Source organism: Pezoporus flaviventris, unplaced genomic scaffold (assembly GCF_033815535.1).
Source record: "Pezoporus flaviventris isolate CSIRO_AGI_PZ_B2104156 unplaced genomic scaffold, CSIRO_AGI_Pfla_v1 ptg000006l, whole genome shotgun sequence".
Classification (NCBI taxonomy): Eukaryota; Metazoa; Chordata; class Aves; order Psittaciformes; family Psittacidae; genus Pezoporus; species Pezoporus flaviventris.
Window position 1 is genome coordinate 10853899 of NW_026892554.1, and position 20209 is coordinate 10874107.

General features: G+C 38.3%; 1 protein-coding gene across 1 annotated transcript in view; it reads right to left on the reverse strand.

The window, feature by feature from the left end:
- Positions 1 to 2233: 2233 nt before the first annotated feature.
- Positions 2234 to 20209, reverse strand: part of TRPM7 (transient receptor potential cation channel subfamily M member 7) — a 58673-nt gene continuing 40697 nt past the window's right edge. The window contains exons 22-40 of the mRNA XM_061446886.1: positions 19084 to 19258; positions 18415 to 18547; positions 17420 to 17604; positions 16897 to 17029; positions 15728 to 16443; positions 13580 to 13656; positions 12692 to 12751; positions 11240 to 11321; positions 10770 to 10840; positions 8982 to 9019; positions 8257 to 8282; positions 8056 to 8106; positions 7909 to 7974; positions 6998 to 7281; positions 6615 to 6697; positions 5687 to 5892; positions 4712 to 4763; positions 4514 to 4620; positions 2234 to 3788 (exon numbers count right to left, since the gene is read on the reverse strand). Of these exons, the coding sequence (XP_061302870.1) occupies positions 3658 to 3788; positions 4514 to 4620; positions 4712 to 4763; positions 5687 to 5892; positions 6615 to 6697; positions 6998 to 7281; positions 7909 to 7974; positions 8056 to 8106; positions 8257 to 8282; positions 8982 to 9019; positions 10770 to 10840; positions 11240 to 11321; positions 12692 to 12751; positions 13580 to 13656; positions 15728 to 16443; positions 16897 to 17029; positions 17420 to 17604; positions 18415 to 18547; positions 19084 to 19258 (2676 nt within the window). The 3' untranslated portion in view covers positions 2234 to 3657. The remainder of the gene's footprint in view (positions 3789 to 4513; positions 4621 to 4711; positions 4764 to 5686; positions 5893 to 6614; positions 6698 to 6997; positions 7282 to 7908; positions 7975 to 8055; positions 8107 to 8256; positions 8283 to 8981; positions 9020 to 10769; positions 10841 to 11239; positions 11322 to 12691; positions 12752 to 13579; positions 13657 to 15727; positions 16444 to 16896; positions 17030 to 17419; positions 17605 to 18414; positions 18548 to 19083; positions 19259 to 20209) is intronic.

A 20209-nucleotide genomic window follows, 5' to 3' on the forward strand; every position in this document is an offset into this window, starting at 1 on the left:
GTCACACAGTTTAAAGGTCCTTCAGGTGAAAAAAATACAGTTTTGTGTAGAACTGATAAGTTTAGGAACTACTGTAGTTGCATCTTGGGCACATCAGTGTTTTCAAGAGACTGTAAATCAGTATTGCTGAATTTTACTGAGCACTGAACTCAGCCTTACTCATCATTCAAGAAAGCAAAAGTATGTGCTTATTCCTACTTCCTGTGGAATGCAAATCGAGACCTCGATTTACTGTTTTAACACAATATGCAAATCCTCGTGAGTGCTACCTACTGCAAGCTCAGAGCTGAGACAACTTACCCTCACTCTCACTACAACATGGATTACTTGCAAGGAAAAGTATTAATTGTCAAAAAGATGAAACCATCAGAAGTCTTTTCCAATGCATTGTTACAGTTTTTAAAAATGTGGGATTTTTACTAATTGATCTTTTAGGAACATCCAACATGAATTGTTACTGCCAAGTTTTCAGTTGTAGCCTTTCTCCCCTTCAAATTCCTGCATTGAAGTGTGGCATCAAGTGAAATGCAACCACGTATTAAAATCTTGTAAATCACTGTCACAGGCCTCCGACCCAAATCCCTGCTGTTTGCAATCAGGTGGCTGCTGAGCAACAGCTGGGAAGACAGCTCCCCAGGAGCTTCACCTTTGCCTATTCTGGCACAATGTATTTGGGATTGGTTTTCCCTGAAGTGTTCTAGCACCTAAATACTGCAAGAAAGCTGCAACAATGCGGGATGTGCTGCAGTGATGAAGAGATTCAATTAGCACATGCACAGTTTGAGGTTTTTGCATAAATGTTGATTCTGGAAGAAATTAAAGTGCTTTTTGAAACACAAGTTACATAAGCAACCATCAGTCATCTACCAGTATGTAAGTTACTCAAGGGTTTTTCTTCTAATGAAGGTATACTCAGAATGATGTCAGGAATCAAAAATACCTGTCAAGGAAAATTACATAGCTTACCTACGTAAAAAGGAAAGGGATTCCTTAAATACCCTCTCAGCAGGACAGTCACCAAAGCATTTTCACAATTAGAGGTTTGAATTATATTTGTAAGAATTAGGTTCTAACAAGATGCTGATGCTTTGGTTTTGAACACAAGTCCCAGAGCTGGTTCTACTTTCCTCTAGCATCTAAAGAAAATGTCAAATCCAAGGATCACAGCTCTATGCACAGAGCACTTCAAGAGTGATGAGGTTTCAGCAGAGTGACACTTTTACTAAATTACATGGCATAATCTTCCTGACATCAACAGGACATGGTATTACCCTAACACAGGCTACTTCAAATCAATCTTTCATTTTCTTTGCCACCACACTTTCCCAGTGCCTTCCCTGAAGGATGCCTACATTGATGGGTTTTTTTTTTTCCTGCTAATACAAAGACAATTTGTGAAGTCTTAATTCCCTTCCACTCCAATTCAGATCTACGCTTCTCATGTAACCCTAGCTGTAACTCTCCCAGAGTAAGCTAGCACTCCTGCCAGGCAGATGTGCAGAGATCCGCACAGCGTTAACCCCTCCAGGTCGTACATACAGTCCCCAACCCTGTTTGTCCCTTTTGGTCTTGGAAAGGCTTCAGGCCACAGTCACTGCAGCACTCCCCGCAGTCACACCCCCACCATCACACACAAGTTACACCTGTATTTGCCAAGGAATAAGAAACGGGCCAAACACCTACAAATGGGTATCATGGCTCTAAATATCAACTGTGCACTGTTAAGTATTTGTCAGGAAACAAAAGGTTACTTAACTTCTATTTACGATTTAACCAAAATGTGACCAAATTCAGTGTATGAAATAGGAAGAACATTTTCATAACACCTAAACCACTCTCAATTTGGAAAGCCAGCCTCACTGCCAGCCTCTCTTACAGATTAACTGTTGCTGTTATTTGGCTAAGAATGTAGCATCACAAAGGTCTAAGTACCTCTTGAATACCTGCCTACTGCCTCACAGCAACATAAGGGCTGCAAGCAGCAGCTCCTAATTTAAAATGAACATTGTCAAGAGCTTTAAGACATCTTTATCTCATTATTAATCTCATCACATTTGTCTTCTATGAGAGTTTTCACTCCTCCCCTTCCTCCCAGTTTCTGGTGTTAGTCATAGTTGAGATACCTCAAAGGTGGGCAACTGCTCTGACCCAGCATGGCAAATTCTACTTTTCCACACAAAGAGTTACATAAATCCACCCAAGCCACCTTTCAGACTCATGTGGACAGCAGAAGTCTGTAAACAAGAATAAATTTATTTTAGATTCTTTAAAGATTTAATGATATACAAAATGTATACAGTATTATATCCTTATAACATTTCACCTTTCCCCATCAAACATAAAACACCATTTAAACAGCTATTGTGTTCGTGCCTTAGGTCTGTATCTATAAGATACACTACTGAATAAAAAATTTATAGAGCTATATACTGCCCTTTTAATTAAAAATTACAAATTAGTACCTATGTAACAAAAGAAAATCGCAGCATGAAACTTCAGTTGGACAACAGTTCTTCCTTGCTGAATGCTCAACAATATTTGGGACAGTTAAATTACATTTTATTGGCATGAAGGTGCATTGCAATCTCCCATACTTTACACGATGCTAATCCAACCCTAGTCTCTCTTAAATAAGTACCACAGATAACATAACATTAAAGATGTATTCTACACAATTTTAAATACATTTACAAGTTCTGTGTACATTCGGGTTTGATATACTGGTTTTACAAGCTCTTTGGAAGGCATAACTTCAGAAGCAGTCACTATATACGAGGAAAAGCACTTCCAACTTGTGTTCTCACAAGGCAACTTATTTGGACCAACACATACTATTTCTTCTATTCAATATGTTTATACCAGTCTATCATGGCTTTGTTACTATTTGACAGTGACCTGGTAAAATTGAAATGTGTAAAACAAATTTCATTATGCACAATTAGGGCTCTATTCTTCACACACACAGGAAACAAAATACAAAAAACAAAACCCAAACCAAACAGCATTACAGCTGTGAAGCTGAATCAAGACTGAGGAGATTTGGGAGACTCTCACTATTGGAACAGATCAAGTTCCTACCTTCAACCTCAGCCTACTGGCATCACATATACACCTCATTTGGCTCTGTCCTCTTCAAAAGGCCAGATGAAAAGACATCTGGTGAGAAAATATTAGTGGAATACTTCCAAACCTACTCAAAGAATACCCTGGCATTACAGAGGTAGGTGCTTTCTCCTGTCTTTTGCTGATTGACAGTAAGTAAGACAGCTGCCAAACAGACAAAAGCATTACTTTAAAACACCAACTACCAAAATCCTTCTGGTGGAAGGCATACTGCGCACCACAGGACTACAGAGAGAAAATCCTCCATGAAACCAGAACACAATAAAAAATAAACCTTCTGCTAAAAAGCCCCTTTAAAACCAATTCTGAGATACTTGTCATTATTCCACCTTTAAAATGAGCAGCCGCCACGCAGTTCTCTGCAGATGATTATCACAAGTTCTTAGGTCCTTAGATTATGAACCAGCCAAAATCCCACTTACAAGTCAGCAATCATCGTTTTGACACATCTTTTAATTACAGTGAAGGAAAGCTAAGTGACAACTCTGTGACATTCCATGAAGTTTGGATGAAGCCGCTGATTTGGTCACATCATTAGAGCATCAATCGAATAGAATTAGCTGAATCGGATTCTTTGGTGCAGCTTCCAGGCTGAATTGTCAATTCAGGGGATTCATCCTGAGGAAATATGATCTTGTCAGGTGTGTAATCATTCCTCTTCAGATCTGTACAAACAAAACAAAGTCTTATTGAATTACCATTTCTTGAGCTGGTAGAATCAATGGGGCATAAATGCCTTTCAAAGAATGGGGTATGCACATGTACTTGTAAAGGATAATTTCACTGTCTCAGAAGAGGATGCTTTTATCATGCATCTCAACAGAAGCCTAAAGCTCTGCTTTTAAAAGTGATGGAAACCTCAGAATTATTTTACTTATAGATATTACAGCGAGTATTGTGTCAGCTTCCCATGGAAATCAGATCCTTCCATGATCTGTTTTGATGTTACCAGGATTTACAACTCAAATTTACAATAAATAACATGTCTTCACGTGAGAAAGAATCTCAAAGTGTGAAATAGGCAGGAACTGTGACAGTTCCTTAGCGCTGTTCTGCTGGATCTAAAAGCCTGAATCAGAGAAACAGTTTCAAGGTTTGAGATGAGCATAGTGTCATCCATGCAGCAAAAAAATCTGAAATTACTTTAACAGAACGAATTCCTGCAGACCTGTGATTTTAAAAAGCAGCCAAAAAACAAGCAACCCCAAACATCACAGCTCATCTCAGTTACTTCATCTTAAAATGGCACATCGCTTTAGAAATAAAGTTCTAAACCTGCTGTTTACAACTTAGTCCACTTGCACAGCACCACGTAACTATTTCATTACATTTACATCATACAAGATCTGATGAGTGTCTCAGACAAAGAAATACAGCAACCAACTCTTACCAGGAAGTTTAAGTTTCCTGCAGCAGGAATTACAGTGATGCTTCGCTCTGAAGTTTTTTATTGCATCCTCTCCCAAATTGGCAGGACCAAACACCATATCATATGACCTTGGAAATAAAGTGCACATCAGCATGGGTTACAAGTGTTCTCTGGTGAAAGCTTTACACTACTTTTCTTTACACCCTTCTTTAACCTTACCTTTTTTCTCCAGCCTTTATCACAGAGGGATCTGTCAAATTTTCACCAACACCTTCAGACAGCACATGAAGAAAAAGTTAAATCTGATACATTGCATAAATGCATTAATACTGAAAAGCCTCGGCATCCTTAGCTATGACTTCTCAGCTTCCCCAAGAATACAAGCAGAAAAAACCCAACACCCCAAGCCCAACCCAATCACAAATGCTATGTGATATTCTACCCTTACAAAAATTGCCCCTAAACAAACATTTAGTACTTTTCAGATTTCTTCCACCTATTTTTACATCTGCCTGCAATTCCTAACTTCAGTTTTCACCTGCAACAAAGACGTTTCCTATCCAGTTCTCACAGCCAGAATACCCGACATCCAACTCAGGGTAAACACAGGAACTACACTGGCACTACAGGAATGTGCCAAACCCCAGAAATTTTCTTATGGTGCATATTGTTGGGAAAATATACATATATTTATATCCCCAGTGTTGCTGTGAGATTTAATGCGTATCAGAACAACAAAGCCAGTGAAGGGCCTAGAGCACGAGTCTTGTAAGTTGCAGCCAAGGGAACTGGGTTTGTTCAGCCTACAGAAAAGGTGGCTCAGGGGAGACCTTGTTGCCCTCTACAGCTACCTGAAAGGAGGCTGTAGCAAGGTGGGGGTCTCCCAAGTAACAAGTGATAGGAGAAGAGGAAATGGCCACAGGAGATTTGGATTGGATATGATGTGTAGATGTGGTGCTTAGGGACACACACAGTTTAGGGATGAACTTGGCAGTGCTGGGTTAGCAGTGGGACTTGATACTCTTAGACGTCTCTTCCAACATCAACCACCATGGGTTCAGATTAACTACACTAAAATGCACTAAAAAAAATGTTTGCTATTTATTACAGACATACACATCCTTAATAAAACACTATCACAAAAGAAATTACCACATACTGTGGCCCCAATCCGTTTCAAAATAAGCACATTACCTTGCAGATCTAGTACCAACAATTCTCCTCTTGTATACTCATACGTCCAGTGGCTGAAAGCTAGCATAACCTCCTCCAGCATGTTAGTTGGAATTATTTCATCACCATTATTGTTGTTATATTTTCTGAACTCTCCAGTCATGCACTCTTCAACTGCAAACCACTGGCCAGCAGAGTGGCAATATAACAGGAAAACTTCCAGGAACCTAGTAAAAAGCATATTTAATGAATAGATTTCCAAAATAAATAGAAAATATATCACTGCTACTAGATTTTTTTTGTTTCACTAATAATTGTGTAATAGTTTCAAGTTATTCAGAAGTCATTTATGTTCTTCAATTAGAATCATAGAATAGTTAGGGTTGGAAAGGACCTTAAGATCATCCAGTTCCAACCCCCCCTGCCATGGGCAGGGACACCTCACACTAAACCATGCCACCCAAGGCTCTGTCCAGCCTGGCCTTGAATGCCACCAGGGATGGAGCATTCACAACCTCCCTGGGCAACCCATTCCAGTGCCTCACCACCCTAACAGGAAAAGAATTTCTTCCTTAGATCCAATCTAAACTTCCCCTGTTTAAGTTTTAACCTGTTACCCCTTGTCCTGTCACTACAGTCCCTAATGAAGAGTCCCTCCCCAGCATCCCTATAGGCCCCCTTCAGATACTGGAAGGCTGCTATGAGGTCTCCACGCAGCCTTCTCTTCTCCTGGCTGAACAGCCCCAACCTCCTCCGCCTGTCTTCATACAGAACTGGTGCAAAAAAGTAACAATACAAAACACTGACAAGGATAACTCTGCTTGACACATTCATAGTAATGTCCTGAGACACCTCTATACCTTAATATATTTGATCTGTCTGTCAACAACCCTGCAGGCAGCTTCTGTGTCAAAAGCATGCCGCACGGCAGAAGTTTAAATACACTCACCTTGGAGAGTACGGAATGGATTTGGGTTTCATTTGATTGAAAGCAAAAGTGAGCTTCTGTGCTGCCCTCTGCTGCTGGATTTCCTGCAATGCAAAGCCCGTACGTCATTAGCTGCATTGTACGACAGCGAACGTTGAGGCAAACGGCAGCAGGAACAGTCCGTGTCTATTCCCACAAGGCAGAGTAACAAATTACACGATATCTGAATTCTTCTTTAAATTATGTCTACATTTGAAGTTTTTAACCCTTCAGCTCACACAGAATCCCACACTAACCTTTGTTTAAATAAGTATACACTAGTTTGAGGGGAGGGAGTGAGAGAGGTAGAATTCTAATTCAACATTCAATGTTTATGTTTAATAACTGACAAGGATAAAACTTACTCTCAAGCACAAGTGTAATACAGTATCCTCCTTATAAATGCTTGACCAAGTATTCACAACTTCAGGAAGAAAAGACTTGATGATATAAAGATGTCCAGATTTCAGGATATCATACTCTGACCACGTGCATACTACTTTGAGAGCTCGACGTAAACCTCCTCCCATCTCCTCCTTACTTAAAAATTCAATTTTAGCACAGAGCCCTAGCTGTGACCAGGAAGACATGCTGTTGTTCAAGATGCTGGGAGAGCTTTCTTCAAGGCGATACACAGTGACTGGTTCACCTGCGTTACAATACAAAAAGCAAGTACTGCACTCAATTTTCCAAGTTTAAAAACACTTTAAACCTACGGTTTCTTAGACTTGAACACGCTGCTATATTATGTTGTTACTAACATCCTAAATTAACAAAAAATTTAAACAACCCAGGGGAAGACCGCTCTCCAACTTCTTTCATACAGCAGCAAAGTAGCACAGCAGTTCTGTCCTCCTAATTTGAACTATTAATGACACTGTTCAAACAGCTTTAAGAACACTGAATAAATGTTTGCTTACAGTTTATACAAACCAAGACAACTTAAAGGAATCCATCCAGAATAGTTTGCTACAAAAACTGTTAGTACAATACCATCCTCACTGTATCACCTCTTCTGAGGACAACTACAATTAAATACAGATGTCCTAATGAAGTGAGCTGCCCTAGAAAAGGTGTCATACTCATTTACATTTCTGAGTGTTGCAAGACCAACACTAGACTTCCTTTTGCGCATTAAGACTTTTCACACTTACTGTATGCAAGTGTGGAATCTGGCTTAATCATTCTGCATTAGAATGTATCTGCACAGAGTTTACTTTTGTTTTCTTCCCTCAAAAGACCACCATGAAGCAGCAACAAGGAGTACAATTCTTACCTCTTGGAGGCACAGGAGTAAATGGAATGCTCTGTGATAATCTCATCAAGTTATTTCTTTCTACAGCTAGAGGAAAATTACAGTATTTGTTAAAGATCTAATAAGTATCAATAAAAACATGAACATGAGTTCATAAGAGGAACTAACCTGAATAATAGTAATTGATATCCATGATAGGCTTGAAAGGAGAAGCAATGCCTGAAAGAGATTTTTAAAATAATAGTAATAATGATAATCACACTATTATGCTAGTTCCAAATGATCAGTAGTTAAATACATTCTCATGGAGACCCGAACAGCTGCTTGTATGAACGCCTCCCAGCTTGTTTACAGCAGAAACAAACTTACCATTCAATGCATCTTCTTCAGAAGGCCTGTGAAATGCCACAAAAACAGTCATTACTACTTGAAAACTTAACTGTGTATTCACCGATTCTGACACATCATCCTAGGTCACCCTGTTAACCTCACAACACTACTTTTATCCTAATTTTCAAGGGCAGTACAGGTTTCTTAATTACAAAGCAGTAATGGAAGGCTGTTAAGTAATCTCATGTTTTCAGAGCTCTACTTTAAATATCACCAAGTCACGCACAACATTATGCAAAGTTTGCATCACAAGCGCTCTTTCCCACAGAGGTGCTTTTAATTAACTTGTTCACAAGAGCTTACCCTTCTGTTATCAGGTTAATCAGGTAATGGCTTTAACAGTTAACTCAGGGGATAATTGGCAACAAGAGCAACGTCTGCACAATTCCAGAGAAGGTTTACTGTTTGGAAGGCTGGGGAAAGTCCTTTACCAGGAAGCTAGCTCCTTAATAAGTGTCAACACAGTCATTTTCATTTAAGGGCATGTTTTGCCCTCTGACATGTGACCCCATTAATCTAAATAGAACCTGTCAAAGCATTCCAGTGAACACATTCAGTTATTTATTAGGGGAAAAAAAAGCCCTAAAGCCTTGTTTTTTCATTAAATGCAACTGAACACCACCACAGTCAAAGACAACACACAAAAAAACCCAAATGGAAATACAGAGTAATAAAATTGCTCCATTAGTAGAAAGCTTACTTACATTTGACCGCTATTTGAAGGTCTACCTTGTAACCAATCCTTTGGAATAAAAGAAAGGAAAAACAAAGAAGGTTTCAGTTTTGTAAGGAAAGAAGAGCATATTTAATTGGGGCTGGTGTAGAAATGTATTTTAAGACCTTCCAGTACAGCCTATTTATTGGAAATACTTCATCAGACTGTACTGAACTGCAGTTGAATGCAAAGACTCTAATAAAAGTTAGAAATGGTAACTACAATTAAAAGGATAAGGCTGTATATTCACAGAATCACAGAATGGCTGCAGTTGGAAGGGACCATTGGAGGTCACCTAGTGCAACATCCTTGCTCAAGCACAAGCAGGGTCACCTACAGCACATTACTCAGGATTGCTTCCAGATGACTCTTGAATATCTCCAGGGAAGGAGACTCCACAACCTCTCAGGGCAACCTATTCCAATGCTCAGTCACCCTCACAGTGAAGTTCTTCCTTGTGTTCAGGTGGAACTCCATGTTTTAGTTAATGCCCATTGCATCTGACCTATTGCCTGGTACCACTGAGAAAAATCTGGCACCCTCCTCTTGACACCCTCCTTTCATATACTTATATACTCATCAGATTCCTCCTGAGCCTCTTCTTCTCTAGGCTAAACAGGCCCAGCTCCCTCAGCCTTTCCTCATCAGGGACATGCTCCAGACTGATCATCATTCTACCAGCCCTCTGATGGACCCTTTCCAATAGTTCCTTGTCTTCCTTGTACTGGGGAGCCCAGAACAGGACACAGTACTCCAGTGAGGCCTCACGAGGGCCGCACAGAGGAGAACTACCTCCCTCAACCTGTTGGGAATGCTCTTACTAATGCACCCAAGGATACCACTGGCCTTCTTGGCCAGAAGGCCACACTGCTGGCTCATGGTTAACTTATCCACCAGGACACTCAGGTCCCTCTCCACAGAGCTGTTTTCCAGCAGGTCAGCCCCCAACCTGTACTGGTGCATGCGGTTATTCCTCCCCAGGTGCAGGACCCTGCACTTGCCTTTGCTGAATTCCATGAGGTTCATCTCTGCCCATCTCTCCAGCCTTTTCAGGTCTTGCTGAATGACAGCACAGCCTTCTGGTTTATCAGTCACTCCTCCCAGTGTTGTACCATCAGCGAACTTGCTGAGAAGGCACTCTATGCCTCCATCCAAGTCATTGATGAATAAGTTTAACAGTCCTGGACCTTCTATTGACCCCTGAGGGACACTGCTAGTTACAGGTCTCCAACTACACATTGTGCTACTGACAACCCTCTGAGCTCCACCATTCTTGCAGTTCTCAATCCACCTCACCATCCACCTATACAGCCCATACTTCCTGAGCTCGCCTAGGAGGATGTCACGGGAGACAGTGTCAAAAGCCCTACTGAAGTCCAGGTAGACAGCATCCACTGCTCTCCCCTCATCCATCCATCCAGTTGTCCCACTGCAGAAGGCAATTAGATTGTTTAAGCATGATTTCCCTTTGGTGAATCTATGCTGACTACTCCTGATCACCTTCACTAGTGTTTTATGGATTATATAAGCAATTCTCTTCTCAAACAATAAGTGGGAGTTTTTTCCCATAAACAGAAGGAAACGTAGGTTTTCACAGTGAGAATATACACAAAATGTTGTCAAGAACACACACTTCTTCTCTGAGCCAAAACAGGCCTCCTTCTGTTGCCTCTGAACAAATGAATCCACAAATCAGTATTACTCTTTACAAAACCTGTTTCTTCTATTTGCTCAGTTTCTAGTTCTGCTTAACAACAACAAAAAAGTTGATACAAACCGTCAGTAGGGCTGCTTTGGAGTCTACCTGCTGAGTGTCTTCAGTCGATGCCCTTCTACTCTTGCTGTATACTATGAATGAAAGAGATTTGTAACTGGACAAAGAATAGCATGTGTCATTGTTAGCTACCTATTTCCTAACAAAGTGAGCAACTAGACAGCTTAATGTGGTTCATTAAAAAAAGCCTGATCCACAAGTATTTGATCTTTGCAAGTTTCCAGCACAGCCCTGATTACATCACTTAGCTTTTTATGACTCTAGCTATCTGTGCCAAATACAAGGTAACAGAATTCAGCTGGCATGACTAGAAGAACCACAAGGAGACACAGGAGCAAATTAAAGTAGCACCAACCATGAAAATATCTTAAGACACTTTAACTTCTTGTGTTTCCTTTGCATGTTCTTGGAATACACATTATCAACACAATTTATAGATAAAATTAGGTCACCTGAAGAGACAACACACTTACATTGTTCTGCATGGGCTGCCAGAGGATCAGTAGACCCACCACAAGAACTAGATTGTCTTAGACCACCATCAGTTTGAAGGCCCTAAAAAGATCAAACAAGTATCATTATTCATCATTAAAATCTGCCCAGTTCTCTTTTCTCGGACCATCAGGTTTCTTTTCATTATTATTTATTTTAACCTTCTGGATGTACCTCAAATACCTTGCACAAAAAGGTACAAGCTGAGTGCATAATTCAGTTAAAATGCTCTTCACAGCACACCATCAGCTCTGACATTTTTAGGTGCACGTTGACTACTGAGCCATACTGAAAGAGTTCTTTTAAAGAGAGCATTACACGTAAATACAACTACAGAAATGTACATTACCAGCACAAACTTCAGCTATTCTGTCACATGCCTTTGTTAGCTACCAGTTCTTATTTAAGGATGTAGTTCTGGGAGAAAGAAACTGAAGTTCAGTTTGAACCCACTGAAAATAGAAACAAATCTAGAGAAGTCTTGCCACATAAAAATTTACAGTTTATGAATGGAATTTCCTCAAGGATATATTCCTTAATAATAATCACATACTTTATGAGTATCTACGGAGGTGGTCTGCTTTTGACAACAAAATATTTCTTTTGTAAAAAAGGAGAAAGGCAGTTTCATCACAAACAGAACTACACATCAAGTGACATAGGGCTGGAACATTCTTCACAACCAGTTTATTAATTCCAACAATTACCTAAATAAAATGTAAAAACCTCAAGATTTTGAACAATAAAAGGCAGAACTTGGAATGTTCTATGAACTATGCCCTGCTTTTGATTCCAAGATTTATAACAATTAGGAAATCATTACCACCCTTTTTCACCCTTATACACACACACACACCTGAACACATACACACATGCCTGTGTGTATGTGAATGTGTGTCAAAAACATGGGTAACTGTGTGTGTTTATGTATACATACACACATACATATACATATAGGTGTGTATATATATACACATACATACATATGAATGTAAGAGAAAGACTATTTCTTTCCATCCCTGAACACTCTACTGCAATGCAACACAGAGAATGCACCTGTTGGAAGTATCTTCTGAAGACCCATTTTTAGGTCTATATGCATTTCAGCGTTCAGCATACATCTTCATCATCTTACAACCAATGACTGTAGCGCCTACAGGAAAGGTTAGAATCAAACCGGTCCCACCGGTAAAGATGGGATAACTCTGTTACTAAGCATCTAAGAACAGCAATACTGTCTGGAAATGCTACTGGATTTTTCATCCCAATAGTGTCAAATACCAGAATGATTTAGACCTACATCAAGGAGACATCCAGCTGTATTTGTACAAAGGTTCAACTGTACAACTTTTTTTCCCTGTTTTCACTGTAAAGAATACATTCAGTATCTGGTGAAAATAATGTCTCAATAAATGGAAACCTTCACTACTTACTTGAAGTCTGGTTGTCTCTATGCCCTCCAGTATTGCTTTTTTGAAGTCTTCCTGTTGCTCCTGTTAAAGAAAGAACAAAGCAAACTGTAAACATTATTACCAGAAAACCTATGCCAAAAATACACACACACTAAAAGCTTTAAGGTCACACATTATACTTATCAGACAATCCAGATCAACAGAACACTGACATTGCAAATGGTCATCATGCAATTCTCAAGTCAGATTCTCCCTCAGCTGAGGGGTAACTGCAAATGGTAACTCATATTTACTAATTTAACAGCTACAGTGAGAAAACTTGCCTTTTTACACATTTTATAGCATTCAGAAGACAAGTCAGTTATGATTAGTCACTCTCTGTTTAGCTATTTTTATTCTTTCAGAACATGGAAATTATACATACATTTGAGTTTATGACAAGTTTATTAGAAAGGCCTTTTCTTCTTGGAAGCATAATGAACAACTTTTGTCACTTTAAAAAATCAGATACATTATCATCTTGCTCTATAAAATATAAATAACTGAAATCTTCCTAAATGCTGATCTTGAAATTTATGAGTGCCACATGTTTCATTAAACACTAATTACAGGATAATTTTATCTCAATTCACAGTTGTAGTCATCTCAGCTTTCACAACCTGAGTTTTGTTTAATATTTCATTAGTATCACATTATGAAACAGTCAGTACTTGATGTGTAGTTAAGGTCGCATGAGTTTTCACTAGATTTTTTTTAAATCACAAACCAGACACACAATCCTTCCAGGGTGCATTTTGCAAGTTCTTTGATTTTATTTGCACTTAGACTTTCTCAAAATGCATTGCGAAGTTGTGGTTAAAGGAGAATTATCCCCATTAACACATCTAACAGAATGTCTTCCATGCTTACCTCAATATCAGCACTTCTCTCTTTCATTTTGCTTGCCACCTCTTTAAACCGCTGTAACTCCATGCTGTCTCTGTGACCTTTGACACAGTGAATTCAAAAAGAGTATTCAAAATCAAAGGCAACCTCCAATGTTCTGACCATGCCAATAGTTTCATCACCATAGCACAGGGTTACAAACAGTCTAGAGTTCTGTGTCCCTGTTTGCACCAGAGAAGACTTTCTAAACACACTAAAGTAAAAATCAGTGTAATAAAATATTAACAAGAATATTGATTTTCCTGCGTTAAGGTGTGGATTACCACAATTCAAAAAGTAAAACTAACATTTTAAAGTTTTACTCGAGGGGATGTTCCTCACATGGAAGGAACAGGGCAGTCTGAATTACAGGATTTTTCTGTATGCATGACAAATGAAGGGAAAATGTAGGCAATTTTCTTGAGGTAGCTTTTACAATATACCCTTCATCCTCCCAGTTGCAGGAAATACTTTTCAGAATTTTACCAAGCATGTGGCTTTCTAATGAAAAAAAAATATCTACTTGGCTTCACAATGGAAAGCTGCACTGTACCACAAGCTTTATAAAACATGGACAGTGAGAATGAAGAGTATGTTCTAAATGCTAGAGAGGTCAGAGGACCACACACTGAAAGGTTGGCTTCAGCAAAATAAGTATAGTTAGTATTCAAAGTTATTAGTGGTGAAGTATATTTAAGGGTTAGGTAAGAGTCAGACAAACACTGTCCCTTATTTCTGTTTAGTCTTGCTTTCTGAATTAAAAAGTTTTCTTTTTTTAAACCATAAGGATATGATCAACAAATAAGCTCGTGAGTGTACAAATGTGTAGATACTCTTCCTACACATACACAAATATAAAATGATAGTGCATGTAGGTAACTACTTAGAATTCCAAGTTTCACAGAGTAGAACAAACTCTTGTCTAAAGATTTAAATTTTTATGTCCTCAACAAACCTTTCTGGGCAAGACAAACCTCTGCAGGCAACCTGACAACTCCAGATTGTGATCTTCTGCCATACACTAGGCGTACTTAAAGCATTATCTACTTCATAGAAATCAGTTAGTAAACCCACACCTGTGTTTTGCAATGAATCTGCCACTGTTTTACTGTTCAAATATGCAAGTAACTCTGACCAGAAATGTGCATGGTTTTGCTGTTAAGCAAAACTCGAGCAGAGGCATAACGCTGTATTTAATAAGAGGCCTTTGGAAGCTTCCAGAACAACTGCCAAAAGATACATTAGCTTAGGCAACAGTGGAAGATCCCAGTTACAACAGTGTTTAGAAAAACAGTATAGGAGGATCCCTCAGCTTGACACAGATAACCACAAAGATACTTGTTCAGGATTCCATCAGCCTAAGAAGTGTTCTGTAATTACGTCAAGAAATAGACAATATTTTTGATTTATGCAATGAGAAGGTAGGAGCTTTATGAGTCACAAAAAGTTTGTCTACAGTGCCCGTACCAAGTTGTAGAGCTGCTAATTGCACAGAACTGCTACACTCAACTGGCTAATGTTTTTCAGAAAAATATTGTCTATATGACAGAATTATAAAGAAATTATAATTAAAGTTAAAACAAATACATTCAAGCAACACAGGGAAATTAGAGATGTTAAAAGCAAAAAGAAGCAGAGCAAAATGGTAGAATAAAGTCACCTGCAACCAGAATACACCCAAAATACCATACAATTCTTGATAAGTCAAACCTTGTGGCTTAGATTTGGTCCACAGTTTATGAAGCAGTCCCATAAGGATGTTAGAACATAAATCTTGGTTTTGTAGTTCCATTGCATAGACATGCTGACTTTTGGAAAGTTCATCTTTAATATTCAATTTTCCATGTGAGCCGCTACAGTTGACTGCTGATGTCAAGTCGCCAGTTGACAAAGAGAACTTCCTTTGGGGGTTGCTCTTCGATAAGTTGACAGTGGACTGGTGATCACATTTGTCAACTCTGCAGCTGTAGTTACCATTAGTGTCACTCTCATCATGAATGAAACCACAATTAACGTATCCTCCATTTTCAACACAAGGTTGGGTGAAAGCAAGGCAAGCAGAGCCAGAAGCAAGAGGATAAGAGCAGCTAATAATGACTGCAGGACATTCAGAATCTACTTTGTTATACTTACCCACGAATGCACCAAATTCTACATTATTATCTCCTTCTGTAGCCTTAGAGAAAACAGTCTCTTCACGCTTTGCTGAAGAATCCAGCTGACTTTTGCAACTGGGCCGAGATGGAGTACTAACAAAAAACTTAGCTGTTGGGGATGTTACATGTGGCATGCTGTTGGATGAATTGCCTAATTTTTTACTTTTACTAGTGGATTTTGAGATCTCTGAAGTCTGTATTCGCTGGCGAAGCTCTGTAGGGGAAACAGCATTTGAAAATAAGGCACTGCCTGAGGAACCTGCCTCTTGGAAGTTTTTCTCTTCTCTTCGGGGAACTGGAGCTAACTCCTGACCAATTGTCTTATGCTGAGGATCTCTTTCATCACGTAAAGGAATATTACAGAGTAAAGCATTATTACTTTCAAGGCCTCCTTGTGGAAAAGAACCAAAGACATTTCCAATGCTGTGCTTTTTCCACACCGAAGATCTTAGAGAGCCATCCTCAATGAGGTTTTGTGCCAAATGTTTTGAAATGCTCAATTCCCGGGTGATTTCATTATGAACCTTGCTAGCTTCTGAAGCTTTCTGTGCAGTAAGTGTTTTCAGAGTATCCACAGTTAGAGCAGAGAGATCCTGTAGGTGGCCAATCTGTGAATCTAAAGACTGCAATGACCGTTTTATGTAGTTGACACGATCACCAACTTCCTTTATCTGAATGCACATTTGTTCCACCCTAAGAAAGATCAAATTATGAAATAGCTATGAAAGGTATTTTTCTCAATACGCAAAAGAAACATCTTTGTAACACTTTCTGCCCATTTAATGAGGAAAAAACTGCTGAAATTTCAAGATAGCATTCACTACAGTATGTACATTTGTACATATTTGAATCACAAATTAAACAACAAAAAATATCAACAGAGGGCCTACAGCACTTTTTCAAATTTATTCAGTTTATTAAAGAATCATGAGAAACTAAATAATATGATTGCTTCAGCTTACTGAGTGCTGCTCAGGAAGCATCAATCCCATATTAGTTTCTGCACAGCAACAGAAAGACATCATCTAAAGTTTGCCTAAATACTCCAGTTCTTGAGCCGCATTTTGCTCCCCTTAAAGCACATGTGAAAAGCCTGAAGAAATTCTAAGCTCCTATATTCAACAATTTTATTTGTAAATATTCTACCTTTCAAATGTGACTCGAATCCTCTCCTCACTGCCAGAATGAAACTGATCATCTTTCTCATTGAAATACATCTCAACACAAAGCTCTTCAAAATCATGAAGTTTCTTTTGATCTTCTTCTGTCAGGAAGAGCTCTAGAAAGAGATTTAACAGTTAAGAAGATGCATATATATACAGAAGTTTTTATCCCCTTTTTAGATTTTCAAAGAGTTTAATAAGAACAGAATTTTTCAGGAGAAAAAAAAAAATCTTTGCCCATTAACACTAACAGGAACTCTAATCTGGTTTTGTTTGGTTTTCTCTGAAATTACTTTGGAGATTTCTAGGGGCTGTGAATTATACTACTCAGAAACACTGAAACTTTGAATAGAAATAGTTTTAACCAATATTAAAACCATGGAAAATTAAGTCCTTCTTTGACTTTCTTGAGAATACACATAATTAAGAACATAGCACTTTTCTGACAGTTTGCTTTAATCATATAAAAAAAAATACTGCCTTTTTTGGATAATAACTGTTCATACTTGGTCCATCTGAAGTCTTGTCGGTCTTTCTTCTTTTACATACACAACAGAACAGGGAAGCCATGTGGCTAAGAATAATAAGTGGCGGAGGCAGAACAGGTTTCTCATGGTAGGCCATAATGAAATGATAGCGTTGATACTTCCACACAATGTTTGAAATTGCCTTGACTTGTAAATACACGTTGCTGAAAGGGAACAGAAGAACAGAAGAAATATTAACACATCAAGGTGGCTTTTGGGGTGGTGGGAGGGGAGGTGGGTGTTGGTGTTTGGTTTTGGGGTTTTTTCTTTAAACAATCCTGAATTCTGAAGCTAGTTGAGTAAGAGACAAAAGCAAATACTTGGGTTTTTTACTACAGATTATTTTAGTGGAAAACACATTCAAGAAAATACTAGGGTCCAAAGCAAGGGCAGGGTTAAACAATTCTCATCCAGTAACATCTCAGTACCTTTCCTCAGAAATAAGTTACACTGAGATAAAATTTCAAGCTTGTCAAACAAACATTTCTAGCTAAACCTAGGTTTTGCATCAGACCACATAAATTCTGCAGCCTGTCGCTCCTCAATGTTAATGCTCATAGTGAGCTTAGTTAAATTTCAGTGAGCTGTTTATTCCTATAAATCAAACACAGAACTGTAAGACAATTTTCTATTCAACTCAACCAACTAAAGAAAATTAAATGAATTTAGGAACAACAGTAAAAATACAGATCAAGAAATGATTCTGTTTCATTTTTGAGAAATTACAAAATACTTTCAAATTCACTTAAACTTCTGACTCCCCAAGCCTCATAGATATGACATGTACCCTTCACATTACACATTTTCTCACAGACTTGCAGTGATGAGGAGATGAGGACCAGCCTTAGAACCTGAAAATACTTCCAGCAAATGGGATTGCTTTGAATTGGCATCAGTTCCTTTTATCTTGTCATCTTATTGCAGTGACATGGTAACTTATCAAAGCAAAAATTAACAATTATCCATATACTTACTTGAAAAATGCGATAAGGAGATTAACCATAATTATGTACTGTACAAAGAGGTAGACAGCTTGAAGAAATGGAGTCAACCATGTTCCTGGGCCACAAAGATGAGCAACTTTTTCATCAGAATTATTTGCGCACACTGTGTTGGGAAAAAGATACAGAGAAGAATACATACAACTTTTAGAACTCCAAGCAAGTCCAGATAGGGAAAAAATAAAAAAGGTCACTTGTAAAGACTGCTATGATACACTGGTTCTGCAATTTAAAATGTCTCCATGCATTTAGGAATATGGTAGAAAAATACAGGAGACAACGTTTCTGGTTAATACTACAGTATAATCATATTACTGAATTTTAAAAAAGAGTAATATACCACCACAGCCAAAAGTTTGGCATGACAGAAATCTTTCTAGGAATAGCCTTGTAAGAAATTGCAATTAAGTGTTTGCTCATTAACAGTGTTCATGCTAAGCCATTCAAGCTTTATTAAGGATAATGAAAAGGTCAAATCAAGAAGTTACACAGCTACAACCCACAAAGAGACAATCCAAAGAATGGAATCAAGGTCAACAATACTGGGTATTTCATTTCATAAAATCAAAATTTCATAGACCTTGAGAAGACCTTATCAAAGTAAGTTTTCTCCTTACTTGCTTCAAAATTGCAGTGTCTTACCATCAATTTCATAGGCATACACTTCACCAAAAATCATCCAGTATGGATGAAACACAATATCTCTAGCAAGAGTCCAAGATGGTGACTCATCAGGATACAGTATTGCCTTCCTGGGAACACCAAAACTAAGTAGTACAAGTGCCATAATTACCACAATGTAAAACATGTTGGCCACCTATTAACACAAAAAAGTCAGTTAACCCACAAGGTCATAATTATGATTTCACAACGTTAAACACTTTTACAGTGACTGTGGAAGCTTGACAGAATTCTATGTATACAAGGAAAAGAGTCTGAGACACTTATACTTCAGTCAGAAAATTGTTAAATAATAAACTCTGTAAAAAAAAAAAAAATCTGCCTTTTTCCTGTCTTTTCTTAGAGCATACTTATATCCTTGGCCAAAGGCAACTGAGACTATTACATTTGTAACTCAAATATCTATTGTGGATGAGTGGAAGCTTATCAAGAGAAACATTCCTTCCTAAGTGCACTCAATAGCTGCACAAAATAGATAGCTTTCCAAGGGCTGAAACACAGAACCTATGCCTCTTGCAAGAAATCAAAGTGAGAAATGAGCAACTTGATGCCCTCATTTTTAAGGAATTACAGGATTCAACTTTGTAGAAACCATTTTATAGAGCAAGAAAAACAAAAACTCTTCCACCTTCCCATATGAAGTTTTCAAGCATTAACATCTTTTAAAGATTTAAAAAAGCTCACTGACAGTAAAACTTTTATTTTTATACAGTGAATGAATATCATTTGTGTGAGAGAAGACCAGAACACAACCACAATCTATTCCCAGTTTTTTCCAGTACAAAATACAAGGTGCTTTAGGACACAAAAGAAGTTAACTCTTGCAGCAGAGAACGTAAAGGCAAGAAAACCAAGACTATAAATGCATCTCAGACCCAAAAGAGAAGCAATACTAGATGAATCAAGAAAAAAAAGGCATCATCACATTCATTCAGGTCTCTGACATCTAAGAACATTACAGACTAGAGAAGGAAGATTTGACAGTTTTTTTACACATATGTGACAGAGGAAGCTCCCTAATAAAGGAAGCCTTCTATCAATGGTTGTTTTGAAACACATCAAGTTACATTCCAACTACCTAATTCTG